This window comes from Colius striatus, chromosome 1 (assembly GCF_028858725.1).
Source record: "Colius striatus isolate bColStr4 chromosome 1, bColStr4.1.hap1, whole genome shotgun sequence".
Lineage (NCBI taxonomy): Eukaryota > Metazoa > Chordata > Aves > Coliiformes > Coliidae > Colius > Colius striatus.
In genome coordinates this window covers 192,356,739-192,374,831 of record NC_084759.1, presented here as the reverse complement: position 1 = coordinate 192,374,831, position 18,093 = coordinate 192,356,739, and the positions used below count along the sequence as shown (strand labels likewise).

Sequence of the window (18,093 nt, the reverse complement as noted above, 5' to 3'; positions counted from 1 at the left end):
CTGTCAGGTCCCCCAAAGCTGTTCCTTCTCGAGGCCGAGCAAACGTAGCACTCAGCTTCTGCTTGCAGGGCAAGTGCTTGACCATCCTAGTTACTGTCTGCTGATCTCATTCCAATTTATCAATGTCTTTCCTGTACTTTGAGGTCCCAGTACTATAGATGAATGAGTGAACCCAGTATTCTAGATGTAGTGTAATGAGTGTGGAGTAGAAGGGGATGTTTGCTCTTCCTGTTCATACAGCCCAGGAGTCAGTTGGCCCTCCTTGCTGCTGCGGCACTGCTGGCTTGTGGTCAGCAGCTGCTTACCAAGAACTCCAGGGTTGTTCTAGGGGAGCAACTCCTTGAGGATGGAGTGCCCAGCCTGTGCTGTTACAGGGTTGAGGATAAGGAAAAGAGGTGTTTGGGTGCATGGGCCTCTGATGTGGGTAGTCGAAGATGAAAAGCATTCACCAGATTTGAATGATCTATCCACTGGCTTGTGTGTACTGTGCAACTTTGAGAGCTTCAACTGGTTGTAACTTTACCTTTGTTTTACAGATCAGCACATTGAAAGACCCCTGAGAATGTAAAAATCCAGGCTTGATATATAAGTGGTTACACTAAATGTAGCACCTACAAGTTAATTTGTTACAGTGTTCCAAGCCTGACAGTGTTTGTTTTTAATGCTTCTAGCTTTTAATTTATATTGTTTATTATTTCTTTAGAATGAGAATAGTTTAATATCTTAGGAGTGGGTACCTCAGTCACAAAATCATAGACTCAGTTGTAGAATGGTTGGGGTTGGAAGAGATCTTAAAGATCACCTAGTTCCATCCTCTTTGCCATGAGCAGGGACACCTTCCACTAGACCAGAAGCCCCATCCAACCTGGCCTCAAACACTTCCAGGGATGGGGCATCCACAGCCTCTCTGGGCAACCTGTGCCAGTGTCTCACCACCCTCATAGTCAAGAATTTCTTCATAATGATCTGGTTCATTCAACTAGAGTGTTTTTGTTATCTCCCAGCTGTGCTGCTGTCGTGGTAACTTTTACGCTAAATGGTTATTTAATCGTTAAATCTGAAATTCCTAGAAATGTCAAGGGAACTGTGTACAAATTAAATCAATAAGTTCTTTAGTGCTGTTGCTTTAAACACAGCTTTCTCTGTGGCCTTGATTATTTCCTCTAAGTTTAAAGTTAAAAAATAAACTTTAATCTAAAGTCTCTAAAAGAACGTTCTCTTAAAAATTACTTTTTTGACTGAACAAGCTAGGTGCCACTCTGTCTTACTTTAAATATTCATTTATTCTGCTTTGATACTTTACAGGTGTTGCTGTAGGTACTTCTTTTTCTAGGAGAAAAAGACTGAACTGTAAACCTGAATTCTAGCACCTTGCAAAGCAAGGTGTTAGTTCTTTGTTTACTTGACTGTAATCCTTTGAGCTTTTCTGAAAAGTAGTTGCCTGGAATACACGATTTTCTAGGATAAATAATTATTCCTAGGATAAATTTAAGTAAATGGAAGGTTTCTGTCTCAGGTGCTGATCTTCCCACCCACCCTCCAAATTTAAAGAAATTGTAGTTTACAGAGAGAGTGTGTATAACCTTCTCTTCTCACAGAAAGGAGAAATAGAAATAAAAATCTTTCCTCCCTTCCATTCAGTAAGAATAACTCACGTGTATGTTATTTCCCTGAAAGTATGGGTCTGTTTTGTGTGTAGCTGACCAAGCAGAAACAGAGTTAGAAGTATGAATTTTCTGTTTCATTTGCAAAATGACAAGTCTACTTTTATTCTGAGGCTTTCTGGTGTGGATTCAGCTGTTGAGAAATTTGCTGTGTTACCACTCGTGACCTTTCTCCTGTTGCTTGATTGTTTCATTTTCTGATGAAGCAGTGTGAGGTGGTGGTTGTGCAAGGAAATGCAAGAGCCAGTCCCAGTGGAGATCTGGCATTTTAAGACAAGAAACTATGAGTTGAGGTTTGTGAAAATTAAGAACTCTGCAGAAAATGGAGAATATTGGAACAGAGAGAGGAATATAGGAGCAAAATATTTGTGGAGATGAGGTCTACTTTTTCCAAGATACAGTGATGTAATTATTAGAGATTTGTTGCAGAAGTATGGAGGCCATTCACACATGGATCGCTTTGGTCCCTTCTTCATTAAATGGAAAGAGGACAGTCTTTCTTGGCTGGTTGCAGGTGGATGAGCGTGCTTTTTGTCAATCACAGCAATGTCAATCATTTGGGTATAGAGTAGATTGGGAAGTCCAAAACAACTGTCTTGGCAGTCTGGTACTGTTTGAGCTGTCATTTCCAGGTGTACATCTCTTGCATACATTATGTCAGTTTTCCTGAATTAATCTTTAGCCAGCTTCTCTTCAAGTGCAATGTGATTTTGAGTAGGTACTGAGAAAACAGAGTTAAGTAGTGGTGACCAACATAAGTGTCATACAACCTGGAATGTCCTACATATGTTAATGACACCTCATCCAGCCTTTCTGCATCTTCTTGTAATAGTACGAAACAACACTGTAGATACCTGCAAGATCCACAGATTAAAAAGGAAATAAAACTGGTTTTATAGTATGGAGGAAAACACTAGATTCACATCAGTTTGTGTGTTCATGTGTTTAGTCTCTTAAATACAGTAGTATTTAGTTCATAACGGTACCAAATGTGTATGTGTAGGAGGAGTGAAGGGTGTTTAGAAAGCTGGGAAATAAAGATGTGGCTATTTTCAGTCAAAGTACACTGTATATACCTTTGGCTATGGACTTTCTGAGAAATATTAGTTCCAGTTGGTGACAGCTCATTATCTAAATGAGTGAAGGTTTGGGGCTTTTTCCCCCCTTTTGGAAAAAGATTAAGTAGTTCTGTGAGACCTTGGTGTTTTCTTTCTGGGTGGTAAGTGGTCACACAGTTATGGGCAACTTCTGTTATTAGGGAATAAAAGTATGTTAATCTGTATTCTCAGGATGATTACAGTCTTAGTCCTTGGAACGATAATGTTTGTAGTCCATTTTTTGGCTTATTACATTTGCCTGCACCATTACAGATGTAGGTGAGCACGTAGGGATCGCTATGTTGGGTGCTTGCTTTCTTACTTTAGTATGTAGTATCAGTGTTATTTCATAACAATGGCTTGTATTTTGACTATGAAAAAGTAAACCAACATATATTATTTTATAGTTATGACTCGTCTTTTAACTTCCTTTGGCTATCTGAAGAGAATCCGGTCAGCAGAAAAAATAGTTTTTCTGGAATTGTTGAGAAACCAGATGTTCAAAATCAAACTTTTCAAAACTTGGCAGAAATATTTTCCGTAATGTTTTTTGTCTGTTTGTCTTCATGTTTTATCTGGAACCTGTTTAGCAAATTAGTTTATCATATTTCTTATATAGAGGATTATGTGAGCATGATTTACCCATTTGACCAAAGCCAGCATACCTAACGTCAGCATGCTTAAATTCCAGGAGAAGAGCTCCCTTAGCTTATTACTGTGTTTCAATTAGCCTAATAGCCTGGACCCAGGAGAAATGAAGAGCATCTCATTACACAGAGTATTTTGTGTTGTAGAATGTAGGGCACTTCTGGAAAATGGGGAAGGATGCGTTTGAGCTTCCTTCCTTTTCTCTCATAGCTGTGAAAAGCAGAAGTAAATTTGCTATAGCAACCGTGCTTTTCAAAGGATGATTGCCTCTTTCTTAGGTGCCTATCCTCAGCTTGCTATTTTGAATCTCATATGGATACAGGGTTTTCTGTGAAGCCAGTTAAGATTGGATTTTGCACTCCTTTCATTGCCCGACCCAAATCTACTGTGTACGTGGGAACACTGATTTTGACATATCTCTGAGCAACTCTTGTAATTATGACTTAATTAGATGTAATTCCAAAGGTTCCTAGGAGTATTGTAGATCTAGTGTTATCTATACCTTCCTCACTTTGCTGGATGATCAGTCATACTGCTATTGGCAGATTTTTCACCTTGTCTTGGTCACATCAGTCCACTGGCAGGACACTGAAGAGCAGCTTGTAAGATGGAGGTTGCAATCAGTTCATCATTGTCTCTGCTGTTCCTTTCTCACACTCTATACTGTGAAGTCCCTGCCACAGGAGACTGCTCCACAAACTTCTCCAAAGTGGGTCCTTCCTATTGGCTACAGTTCTTCACAAGTTGCTGCAGTGTGGGTCCTTCCCACATGTTCTTTCTACGTCCTTCAGGAACAGAATGCTCCAGCATGGGCTTCTCTTTCCATGGGTCTACAGGTCTTGCCAGGATTCTGCTCTAGCATGAGATTGACGCAGAGTCACAGCCTCCTTTGGGCATCTGCCTGCTGTGTCACTGATGGACTCAGCCTTGGCCAGAAGTGGGTCCCTCTTTGGAGCCGGCTGGCGTTGGCTCAATCAGACATGAGGGAAGCTTCTACCAGCTTCTGACAGAAGCCACCCCTGTAGCACTCCTGCTGCTAAAACCTTGCCATGCAAAAACTGATACACTTTTTCTTTCTACCCACCCTGTCCTATGTCTGGCTGCTGCTTATATCTCACCTTCAATGTCTTCTCCTAAGTCCAAAATTTGAGTAATTCCTTTACTAGCATTTTTTTCTACTTATATTTTGCTCCTATTTTCTTTTTTTTTCTTTGTTGTGTAGTAGCTTCATGTTTTGCTCTGCTAGGTTTGTAAATTCAGTGGTATCTTTCTTCACACCTTTCATATTTACCTAATCATTAAAAATAATTAATTTTAAGAAATAAGCCCCAAATACACATTTCATTTAACAACCAAAACTAATGCCTTCTTTCCAGATATTTTGTAAGACTGAGGGCAAGACATGAATGGAAAAAACAGAGGAGAGATTAAGAGAGATTAATTGGGTAATGCATTGATGTCAATGTCTATTTATTTTTCTTCTTTAAGGTATTCAATATATATAATTTTGTCATGAAGTTTGAATATTTTGGCTATTGGCTATTTAGTTTTTAAGGAAGTGGCTAAGTGTGCTATTAACCCATTTAGTGTGTCTTCAGATGCATTAGAACTCATCTAATAAGTTTATTGTTGAAGTTTGTATAGTTTAGTAAAAATCATCAGCAAGTATTTTGTCATTTTTGTCTCTATTATATGAAACCGTATGACATGTACAGTATAAATTACGAACACTTTCAGATTAGACAAAATTCATTTTGGGTGAAAACAAGCTGCTATTGTGGTTGACTGCATTGTGGACAGTTTCCTTAAGCTGTACTGCTATGTTACTAGTTTAAAAATGCAGTTATGGACATATCAGGATGCAGGCTCTGGTGATAAAGAGCTGTAGCTTCAATTTTTCAAATGTCTGTAGCAAATCAGGTTTCAAAGCTGGTTAGTATTTGAAATGTATTTAGAATCCTGAAAAATATTTTTTACATAAAATAATATTAGATTTGATCCTATAAAGCAGATTAAAGTAGATAAAAAGATTAGGTTGCACTGTTCAGAATATGTTTTCTTAATAACTACCATTTATATGTGCTCACTTTCTATGTAAGGCATGAGTATTCTAGAGGGAAAATAATGTGCACTCTCTGAGGTCCTGATGCGGACTTTTCAGTGAGAAAAAAATCCATAGTTGATGGCCATGGAATACTGAACATGGGAGGAAGGTCTGTGTGCAGGTCTGTTTTTATCGTAATAGTATTAGCAAACGTAAAGTTGAAATGTATGCAAAGAGCTCAGTGTCTGCTTAGACTTTGTCAAATATTTATGCATATTTCAGATATGTCCCAAATAACACACTGTAGCATTCTGAACTGCTTATACTTGTATGAGTAGGAACAGAAGGTTATAAAAGTCAACAGCAGACTACAGTATGTTGCTACATGTGATGCTACTCTGTCTCTTATATTAGGAAAGCTTATAGACTAAGTAGTATAGTACATACCATATTCTGGAAAAATCATCTGGTGGAAGTGCATCTTACTTTTGTAATCTTTTATTGTTAAATAACTACTGCAGTGTTCTGGGCACTGTAATGTGTGTTTGTGCTGTTTTTTACTAGCCAGACTGATAAGTCATACACTTCCTGAGAAGCAAAACAAAACTATCTTCTACCATCACCCAAAAGCCTGGTGTTTTTTTTAGCTCCATCTTGACTAGTTAGACAATTATGGAAAGAATTGAAATAGAAAGAGGACTAAGTACTATGACATTCCTCAGGGAAAGTCCATTAAAGCCTCTTTCTGGTTCCCTATTTAAAAATAGACAAGTTTTTTCAACTGCTTGTGGTGAAGTTCAGATATACTTTTCCTGGGGAAAAGCCTATTTAGTGATTGAAATCCCTTTGATTTCAGGGAGGAGTGTACATCTTTGACCTAGTGGTGGCTGTACTAGCTGTGCTGCAGAGTGCTTTGGACTCAGGGGTGCAGGAAGGTGCTTCAATCTAAGTGTTGCCATTTTTACTGTTGTATACCAAGTAATACTAAGGACCTTGTGCAAAGGGACCTGCACATGAATAACTCTATTGAGATAAAGTTATACAAAACTGTCTTGTGTGGGCCAATATGCTTCTTCAAATGAGCTTTTATATATAAATATATATTGTTCAGTACAATCTGGACAAAATCTCTGCTTCAATCTGAGGATTAGTGAAAAATGAATAACCCATGTGGACTTTGCAACAGAGAATCCTTGGGAAGTTCTATGGCTCAGTGTTAGCATAGACCTTACCCAAGGTGTGAGATGATACATGTTATATTAGGCACTTGGTGCTATTTAGATATACTGGAGGAAATATCTTCAAGTTTGACTAATTAGAAATAGCATTGGTAGCAGATGTACAAGAGAAAATACTGTAGAAAAGGTGATTGTGTGAGTGATTACATGCAAACATGTAGTGCAGGCTGAGCAAGGTATTCCAAATCTGCCAAAAGGTTTTCCTGTTTTTACTACTGAGCTATGTAGCAGAGCACAAACCCACTGTTTCGTATTTGTTCGGAATTATCAGGCGGTCTTTGGAGAATTTTAGTCTGTATGATGAAAGCAAAAGTAGTAACTGTCCATGAAAGGCTGATCTTGAAACAGACTGTCTTGGTAATGCTTCCAAGGCTTCGATTCATTCACTCTCTGCCTAATGAACTGAAAGCCACCTTCCTGATAACTAAGAGGAAGCAAACTGCCTGGATTTATCCAGCTTTGAATTTTTAGGCTCGCATCCTGCGTGCTTAGTGACTTGTGTCAGGTCGTAGACTACTCAAAAGTCGTTACACCGTAAATCTGGAAGATTGGAGAGGAATCTCTTTGGGGTTTTTTTGTTTGTGTATGAGGAAATCTCAAGAATATTCATGTGTCTGATTGCCACACCTTTTTTCAGAGCATGTATCCTTATGTTCCAATTTGGATAGCATTTGTAATCTAAATGTTCTGTGTCTAAAGTAGTGGTAACATAGATTTGCAAGGTATCAGGCATTCTGTGTATTAATTCCCCTAATTGAGCCTTGATACATTTTGAGTTTAGTGACTGTATCAGGTGTAGGCGTTTCACAGATGCCTTCTTTTTGACAGTGTCGTGGGAAATGATAACCCCAGTGATCATGCTTTATTCGAAATCAGCTTGTATTTAAAGTAAACTTACCTCCTTGAAATATTTTCAGGGTTTTGCACAAATAGTGGATGTCAGCAGCAGAGCCAGTTGATGTTGCCTTATTATATCATATGTAGAATCACATAAATTTCATCTCATCTTAATTGCATACTCAGAAGAGAAAGCTGATCTCCTTTCTGTGCGTTGTTCTTCAGTCCTTATGTTTGTTTACAGCTCTTCAATCTCATCTTTTATGTGTTCCAATCAAAACCAGGTCTAGAAATAATCTGAGACTTGATGAGCAATTACTTCTTGTTGCTGCCATCATACAGGGTTACTTGTGTTTAAATAAAAACAAATTATGAAATTGGGATTTTTGGGGTGCATGACTCTCTTGCTAGTTCCTCTTGCATTGGTAGGAACTGGTGAGATGTTAAAAAATGGGTTTCTGTGTCAGAAACTTTGGAGATCTGGTAGTATTTGGGGTCTAGTTTGGAACTACTCTCTGTCGTTCAAGGAGTTTCTGTGCATCATGCTTCTAATTTGTGTCTAGTAGATGAAGAGAAGTGTGTCCTGACAAAATGGGAAAAAAATCTCACTCTGTCATTAAGTCACCTCAGCAATTTTCATATGGCTAAACCAGGGAAGTGACATACTTGCTGTATGATGGAATGGGCATAGCTGTCATAGTTAGAGATGCTTGTAGGGATGGACAGCATGCTGTCGTAGCTACAGTGGCTGGAGGTGATCTGTTTTCATGCTCCAGCCTGACAGCCATGCTGGCAAAACTGCAAGCTTCATTTGTGATGAATGGAACACAGCTCTTTTTCTCTTGTAAAATTCTTTACAATATCTTTTATGACTAGGAGATTCTGTGCTTCAGACCTGCTGTGTTTTAAGTGTAATATGGTATTTTATGCTTACATATCAGTTTTCATTCATTTCATTATTGATAGCTTGTTATTTCCTGATACATCAAGGGAAGGAATAACTAGAGCATGACTAATATTTTTTGTGATGTTAGAATTACTAACTGCATGGTTATTCTAATTTTAGAATTCATTCATATCTAAAATGAATGTATTTCTGATTTTGAATATTAAACATATTTACTAGCTGAACACCAGAAAATGCACTTTACTTGAGGTGATGAGTTAGAAATTTTGAAAGCTTACCTCTTCTTGCTGATGAAGCAAACCATCTGGAGTTGTGTGTAGCTTTCAGTGCGTACGTATAATGTGCCGCCTTTTGACAGTTCACATTTTTCCTACAAATAGTTTGGTTTTATGTATTTGGGCTTATTTATGTCCATCTTGGGCATATATGCAAAACATAACCCTCAGATGGAAAACCAAAATAAAAATAGTTTAACTTAGTTGAGCTTAGCAGCCAATGGAGAAACATGTACAGTGTTTGTATCTATTTTTTTAATGCCAAAATTATGCATGGGATGAAATAGGTCCCTAAGGATGGCATGGGGACTGCTTTTTGAGCAACAATGTGAGTATTGCATACAGCAGTGACAGATAGTAAAATGTGTCAGGGCATTTGAGCATGATAAAGTCACCATGTAGTGTGTACCATCCAGAATGGGGAATGAGCTCAAGAGGCAGAAAAGTAAAACACTGAATTTTGAGTCTTGCAGCCACCATCAGTGGAATGGTTCAGAATAATTAACGTCTGTGATATCAGTCAAGCCTTAGACAAATGACATGGGGAGCACAGACCATCTCTCTGGAATATCCAAAATTAATAAAGTAGGTGTGCTATTGCATGAGCAGCCTGTCATCGTCATCAGATGATGAATTTCTTTGTTTTCCATGAAATAAGGACTAAAAGGAGAAGTGGGGGAACCATTCTTGCAGCTTGTTATGACTAACAAGACTCATCTCAAGAGAAGTAGGATTTATCTCAGTCAATTAGTCACATTTTTAATTAACCTCATCTTAGTCTGGAAGTGTAATACAGGTCAGATGAATCACTTTGTAAATGTGCTGGTTTCTGTCCATTAACTGTAATTGGAATCCAGATGACTTCTGCAGTTGTGAGTGTCTACATAAGAGGCATCTCATTTAGTTCAGATGTTTTATGTCATTGGGATTCTCATGTGCCAAACCCATGTGTTCATGTCCTGAAACTGTGTACTGTAGTAACTTCAGAGACCAGACAGAAGTAAAATGTATCAAGTTTTTCCATAAGACGGGTATGGGTACGCACTTATGAATTAATATGTTACTAGACTATAAAGTCTGTAAGACAGGCTACTGAAATAAGCAATGAAGGAAAGGAAATACAGAAACACAAAGCCACAACACTGGTAAAATGTTTAAGTTGTGACCCAAATGAGAGATGCATCCTTGAATATGGCAAAATGATAAGGCAAAATAAGTTCTTCATGCAGAAGAGTTTCTCATCACAGATTATAAGAATAATTTTAAAATTTGGCCCGGGGGCACTAGCCAGGAGACACCACAGATCTTAAATATATTGTCTGTAGTCAGTGATAATGAAGAAATATTTAATGAAAACACCTGCTGATGACTGTTAGTGAGACTGACTGAAATGGGCTTCTAGCAGAGAAGAGTGAAGTTACAGCAAAGACACTAGGTGACACAAAAGACCTCAGGAACATACTCTCTTTTTGGACTGACCTTGCTTCCGACTATGTGAAATGAACAGATGAGATGACTCATGATGGGAACGAATGAGGCTCAATTCAGTTTCTTTTGCATGGTCTGGAAGACTCTTAAATATTTAGCCAGACTCTCTGAGAACTGTCAATTCTGGGATAACAACATCAAAGCTACTCAATTCCTGATTTGTATAATTTTTTTTCCAGTAGAGGTTTTATTGGAGGTAAAGTCAGGATGTAACTGTACCTCAGGTTGAGGTGTTACTGCTACACCCAGCAGCACATTGTACTGTAATACAGATTTGTTGACACATTTATGGACACATACATGCACTAAGGCACAGAGACTGATGACAACTGAAAAAAAAGTAGTGATTTACATTATGATGGGTTATGGTGCTTATTTGGCATGTTTATTTCAGACAAGATTGAAATAACTGCAGTACCATAAACCAGTCAGCAGGAACGTGTTGTTTATATGGAAGTGAAAATATTACACTTGTTCAACAGATTGCAGACTTCCTTTTGTGGACATATGTAATTATTTGGGACCAAATCCAGTTCCTAGTAAATTTGGTACAAATCTTTCAGTCATTTCCAGAGGACTTGTACCAAATTTCTTTAAGTTTTTGAAGATGCCAAGTTTTATAAAGTGGACATTTTAGTGCTTACTAGGTGCCTATTATAGTGAGGACCAAGACTTCCTTTGGGACTCTGCATAGGATGTGCAATGATACACTTCATGATCCAATCATATTAATTGGATGGGGTAGTGAGGAGGTTACAGGGTCTACCTGGTCACTGCTACAGAAGGTGTTTGTGTAATAATGTAGGAAATAGAGAGGATAAACTAGAGGAGCTAGAATCTTAATTTGTGAGTGACTGAACACAGCATAAACAGGGTGGTAGGACAGAGAGGAGGAAGAGGTGGTGTTGTCTGGGTTCAGGCACTTGTGCTGTGACACAGCTGTAGGGGGAGCTGGACAAGGGTCATGCAGGCATTGCACAGACAACCACACAGATCAAGTAGGAAGGGATTTTTGTTGTCAAAGTACAGGGGATGGTGATAATGGGAGATTGTAACTAATTAGTCATCTGTTGGAAACCAATAAAGGAGAATATCAGCTGCCCAACATGTTTTGTAATGCACTTAAAACCAAATTTTTGAGATGATGGGAAAAGCCTTCTATTGTTTTTTATACCAACTTTAAGGGAGACACTGTTCAAGAATAGGGAGGTAAAAAAAAAGGCAGTTTGAGTGAAAATTACCCTGGGATTACAGAGCTCACAGATTTCATGAAAGGAAAGAGTCTGGAAAAAAGAAGTTGAAAGAATTGGTTGTTCCTCAAAGAAAAAAAGAGAAAGAAAAAATGCAAATAGAGACAGAAGAAAGACAAACAGTAAAATTAAAGTTTGTTTTATAAGCCTTTATTTAAATCAAGCACAAGAAGAAACCATGTAGAAAATTAAAACCAGTCTGCATTATTCAGGACAAATGGAAAAGAGTAGCAAGAAATGGGGGAGGACAGAAATCAAAGCTGAGGTCAAAAATGTGAACAAGAAAAGACTGTGTACAAGAAAGAACATGAGGAGTAACATAAATTATTCTGGAAGTATATTTCTGCTAAGAGCATGTTCCAGGAAAATGTTCCTCTACTGCTAAAAAGAAGCATGCCAGTCTTCGGTAGTGGTATTAAGAATATAGAGAAAACTGAGCCTAGAATAGAGAAAGAACAAATCAGAGAGTATTTAGTGCATTAGGTGTTCCCAGATTAGCAATGCCTGAGACACCCTATGCTTGGAGACTGGCAGAATTGGCTAATCGGTCTCAGTCAGCCCTGTTAGCAGTTACCATTGAGAACCTGAAGAAGAGAAACAAAAGACTGGGGGGAAAAAACCCAAAACAGAACAGAAAAATAGATAAACTGATCTTTAAAAAGGGTAGGGAAGCTACTGAGGGAAGAGACTTGTCACAGATTTAAAGATCATTTTGGTTCCTAGAGAAATTGCAGACAAATATTCAAACAGAATACAACAACAAACAACAATCAGCATGGATCTGTTGGAACTATCTTATACCCTATAATGAGAGAGTAAAACTTGAATAAAAGGAGCAGATATCCTATATTTTTATTTTAAGAAACTTCTGGATGCTGTCTCACAAGACTGCCCTATAAACAAGTTAAGGAATATCAAGCAGTGTCGTTAATATAAGTTACATGGGACCCAGCTGCAAAACTGGTTGGATAAGGTAATCACCAAGCAACTGCTACTGTTTCAGTGCCAGGTGTTCATTCCACAAGAGTTATTTTACTTACTTGTCTGTTTTTTCAGTAATAATCTGGATTATGTGTTAGACTATGCTTACTAAATTTACCAAAGAATAGGATTAGAAATGAAGATTATCATGGCACATTGGCAAAATGGCTTGAGGAGATAGGTAGTATTTAATAGGTGTAAATGCATGGTGGTAGACTCGGTCATAACAGCTGTGTACAAGACAGATAGTTAAACAGTGTGGTTTAAAAACTATGCATTTTCAAATCACCTTGAACTTCCAAAGATGAAGGGATTGATGTGATCTCTGCATCCAGTATTATAACAAGAAACAATTAGTTTCGATATCACAAAAAAAAAAAAAAAATGATGGTGAGATTAAGATCTCTTGGAAGAGGTTAGGTGAGAAATTTATTTTAGAGGTCTTTTAAAACACAGAACACCTATCCAAAAATGATACAAGTGTAACTTTGTTTCACCAGCAGTGGGAAATGACCTACTATGGACTGTGGTTCTGAGTCAAATGCATTACATTGCTCCAGAGTATTACTGTGCCACACAATGTATTTTATGTTCTGTACATCTTGTGCAATATTATCGTACTTTGAATTGAAATGATACTTTTTTTTTTATTCTAGTATGTGCAGAAGCTTACAATCCTGATGAGGAAGAGGATGATGCAGAATCCAGGGTATTTTATGCTTTGAGTCAAATACTTTCAGTTCTCAGGCAATAAATTTAGGAAGAAAATGTAACTGATTATATGTTATGTAACCAGCATTATCATTCCTTTCCAAAAGCATCCTTATTATAACATACTTTACTAATCTTTGGGGTTTTCATGTTAAAAGAACATTTAAAAATCCTCTGTAATAGTCACTCATGTAGGACCTGATGTATTGCTCTAAATTACCTGACCTTTGATACATGGTCTGTTAAGGAAGCATTTTTGCTCAATTATGTTTTCCCAGAGAGCATCCGCTCCTAAAAGTATTTATCAGATACCCTCATAATGTTGCAGTAGTTTTCTCTTAAGTATTTTTCATAAGACAGAAGTGGGTAAATTATAAAACCAATAAGATTTTCAAATGTACAATGCAATAGCTATGAACCGTATCTATTTGTTTTACTTATGTCACTCTCATAAAGACATTTACTTAGCTTTTAATATGAAATAGTATGACTTCGAAGACAAGTTTCAATGTTTGTATTCTATTTAGTTTCGAGCTTGTAAAACTGTCAGAAAGTTATGGTGTCACAGCTTTGAATGCTAGCACATCTTTTAAGTATGAGTTAAATGAACAGCTAGATCGATATTCACATTAACTAGGCATCAGTAATTTAGTAAGTCTCTGGCTCATTCAGATAATGCCAAGTGTCTTGTTTATGAAACTTCTGATTTAAATGTAAACCATACTATTTCACAAAATATTGTTTGTGAAGTAGTCATGGTAAACAGCTGAATGTAACAGTGGTGCTTTGTATCAAGCATGCGTGCTCCAAAAATGGTTGGATAGTAGTAATGTTTGTGCAGAAATAGTTGAGATAAAGGTATCCATAATGGCTTACAGCAAGGAACTGTATGCTACAAATGTGAAGGTCTTACTAGCTTAAATACAGCAATGCTTAATCTGCTAACACTATGGTGATGTAATGTTATCACTGTTTATTCAAATCCTGAAGGTTTAGAAATGAAAGTGTTATGAAGCATGGCCAAAATATTGTGTAAAATGCTTAGCGAACTTAGCTCAGTCCTTCAAGCTAGTGCTGCTATATGGTAACCACTTTAAAGGCTTTTTTTCTGTTATATCCCTCAGATTATTCACCCTAAAACAGATGATCAAAGGAACAGACTGCAGGAGGCATGCAAAGACATTCTTCTATTTAAGAACCTAGATCCGGTAAGAGATTCTTTGTAATGAACAACGTTTAACAGTGCTGCTAAGAAGTAATCCTCTTGAACTTTTGAACAGAAGTTTACAAATTTGACTTTTGTAACCTCATATGTGTGCTTTCTTGACCATTTTATAAACCCCAGAAGTGTCATTTTTAGAACTGATACATCATCCTTCTGTTCACCACACCTTCTTATTTTATATCTTCTTGCTGCACATTGGTGTATATAAATGTATGAGTTAGCTGGAATGTTTAAGTTGTTTCTACTAGTTACCATTTATCATCCAAGTATGTTGAGTGCTCCATCAAAACCTAGTATTACCCCCAAAGCCTACAGTTTAGTTATACATGTAATTGAACAAGCAAGTTATGAAATAGTGGGAAAGAGAAAGGCAGTAGTGAGGTGTTCACATTATTCTTGCACTTAATACAGATACCATACATATCACTTTCTTCTGTGCAGGTAATACCCTTCTATTGCCTAGAAAAACAAATATAGGCTCTTAAGAAAGCTTAAATGGAGCGAATGAGTGATCTAGATCAGACAAAGGTGATAATGCTACAAAAAAGCACAGGGTTGTTGAAGGGAAGAGGTGAGTGTATCAATTAAGACATGCATACTGAGGTTGAGATGACTCACAGCACACCAAGTGCTTTCTCAAGATAATTGATTCAGTGGTGTCAGGGGAGAGAGCATGGGGGAAAAGGAAATAATTATGTAGAGTTTAAAGCGTGAGAACAAAAAGTTATACATTTGATTCAAGACAGAGTTACTGGAAAGACCAATCTGCAGCTCTTCTGGAAGACAGGTTCCTTTACAGAGGATGCAGATTAATTTGTGCTGCAGGATTCCAACTCCTGCTTCTGCCTGCACAAAGGCTGACCCCTGACCTTGGATACCTATTTCCAGAGAGGCCTTGAGGAGCAGTGAACCACAGACCCCAGCTTTGCAGAACCCTGCAGTTAGAACTATAGGAGGAAATCAGAATCTCTATGTAGGTGCTAAATTGTGTGCATTCTTGAGACACTGTGGATCTTGACACAAATACTTTTCCAACTCCCTCCCTCATACTGTCTATTTAATGAGTACTTACCTGGCAGGGTAGACACCATGATCAGGCAGGTGGTTTTCCCAGGGTCATCCCCTGCACTATAATTTGTGACCTGATCTAGGTTGACCTGCTTCTACGGGGCGGGTTGGACTAGATGATCTCTAAAGGTCCCTTCCAACCCCTACCATTCTATGATTCTATGATACTTAGCTCTTCCACTATGCTAGTTCAAGTTACCTAAACATTCACTCCTTCCACTCCTGAATCATTTTTCTGCATAACTTCAGGGATACAAAGTGGTTTGTGGGCATGTCCTCTGGATGTGAAATTGCTTTACTATGTGTATTCCTTATTGTTGTGTCCTGGCTTCCACTTGACTCGAACATCGTTACCTTAGCCTGCCAATAGCATTTTGACAGATCCTTCTTGGTTAGTCTCTGAGCTTTTCTCTCTTAAGAGCCCTGTGACCCAATAGGTTATTGTGCACTTCTAAAATCTGCCATGATATTAACTCTGATTCTGGCTTTACACAGTTTCTTGGTAGCATCTGCTTATAGTATCACTCCTCTAGATGAGATCTGCTTTCCCCTCCAGTGAGAACTAAATTTTCTGCCTTCTGTCTCATTAATATTTACAAATACCTAAATGGTGGATGTCAGGAGGTTGAGACATCCCTTTTTTCTGTTATATCTAGTGACAGGACAAGGGCTAACGGGATGAAGCTGGAACACAAAGTTCCATTCAAACATAAGGAAAAGCTATTTTACTGTAAGGGTGAGGGAGCCCTGGCACAGACTGCCCAGGGAGGGTGTGGAGTGTCCTTCTCTGGAGGTTTCCAAACCCACCTGGACGTGTTCCTGTGTGACCTGATCTAGATGAACCTACTTGAGCAGGGGGTTGGGCTAGATGATCTCTAAAGGTCCTTTCCAACCCCTACCATTCTATGATTCTAAGTTGCCATCAGCTACTTAGTATGAAGGACAGGGCTTTATTGGCTTTGTGTCAGCCATTTTGTAATATTGTATAGGCACAGAGCATCAAACTGTTCCAGTTTTTAGTTCTACTTGATGACTGTTACAAGGAATATTAAGGGATTACTTCCCCAGTTTGTGGTAGACTTCTCAGGATGGTGCTGGTGTCTTGATACTGTATCCACTTGATGTTATTTGCTTATGGATCAGTTATTTGTATTTGCTAATAGTTCCCACAGTCTGTTCCAGGTGTTCAGCAGAAGACGTCTTAGCTGAGTCCTCTCCTTGTGAAGCTCTGCAATCCTAAGCCTTGAAATCCCTTCCTGGCACCTCCCAAGTCTTCTTTACTCCCCTTTGCTCAGATTGTCCAGTAGATTAAAAACACTTCATTCTGCTTCAAATCCTTCACAGACAGCATTCTGGAATTGAATAATTCTTGTGACATAGTTTTTCATTATAATAACTTTATGCATAAAAGGCATTGGAAAACTACTGAGCTCTGAAGACAGCAAGGGTATTAAAATGTAGCCTTCTTCAGTCTGGCTTGCTCCTTCTGTGGAGCCAAGATCTGTAGTCCCCCCGGGACTTCTCCCACTCCTCCTTTTTGTTCTGCTGCTAGGCAGTGACTCAAAAGCTGTGCCGCTGTAGTTGCAGCAATTTAAATGTTGCTATCCCAGCTCTCTTCCTCACTTCTGCTTCTCCACCCTGCAGCACAAGTGCACATGATTCCAGCTACTTCAGTTTGCTCTCTGGTGTATTAGCAAAAAAAAAAGTCCTTCATCTTGGAGAGAGGTATCTTCAGCTGCTATAGTTAAATTCTCTAGAACAAAAGTCAGGATGTCTATTGATACATCTCACACTCCTACTGTTATTTTTTTCTTGCCCTGAACTTCAGTCTCTTCCTGCTGCAGTTCTGTGTATGAAAAACATTGTTTCAGAGGTCAGTGAGTTACAGGGGAAGAGTGCTTAAAATCTTTTCACTGATGGCCTTTTACCAAGGTGTCAAACACTATTCCTAGGTAGGACACCACTCTGAAATACAGTATAACAACGTGTCTTACAGCATGAACTGCATTTAGTACATGACACTAAATGGAGTTCATGTTTTCTTAAAACTTTATCCTACTCTAACACACTGTGTTTTCATTTGAATGGAAGGATAAGATAAGGATATCATTAAAGCAGAAGGAGTTGCAGTAGATAGGAGGTGACTTACAGTACCACTCAGCATTTTAGACTTCATCTGAAAAGACAAGAGCCTTCACATAAAAGTAAACAGCAGAACCATTTGAATATTAGACTAAATGAGAGAAAGGAGAAAAAGACTTTGAGACAACTTAGGACCCTCTAAACACACACACCATTGAGCCTGCAGTTACTTGATAGCAGTGTTTGAATCTCAGGTAAACTTATGGAGAAGTACTTACAAATTTCAATATTTCACATATTGGCTCTGACTGAAAATACAGCATAGTAAAAAGGAACACCAGCTCTCTCCAGTATAAAGGAACACAGTTCCCTGAGCAGCATTCTATGTTTAAAGGCCAACTCTTATAAATTCCTTATTTCTTGAATTTTCTTGAAGCTTTAACTTTGTGAATTGATAAAGATGTGACTGGTCAACTAATGTCAGTTCAGCAAGGCACTCCTGAGCTTAACTCCCTTAAATTAAAAAGTACTTTCAAAAAATTGATATGCTAGCATTCTTTTCACCTTTCTGGAGACTT

General features: G+C 38.1%; 1 protein-coding gene across 2 annotated transcripts in view; it reads left to right on the top strand.

The window, feature by feature from the left end:
- The window catches only part of PRKAR2B (protein kinase cAMP-dependent type II regulatory subunit beta), an 88,072-nt gene that overhangs the window by 52,228 nt on the left and 17,751 nt on the right, over window positions 1-18,093 (top strand). For both annotated transcript variants that reach the window (XM_061989056.1, XM_061989049.1), the window contains exons 3-4: window positions 13,086-13,138; window positions 14,265-14,348. In XM_061989056.1, coding sequence (XP_061845040.1) covers window positions 13,086-13,138; window positions 14,265-14,348 — 137 coding nt within the window. The remainder of the gene's footprint in view (window positions 1-13,085; window positions 13,139-14,264; window positions 14,349-18,093) is intronic.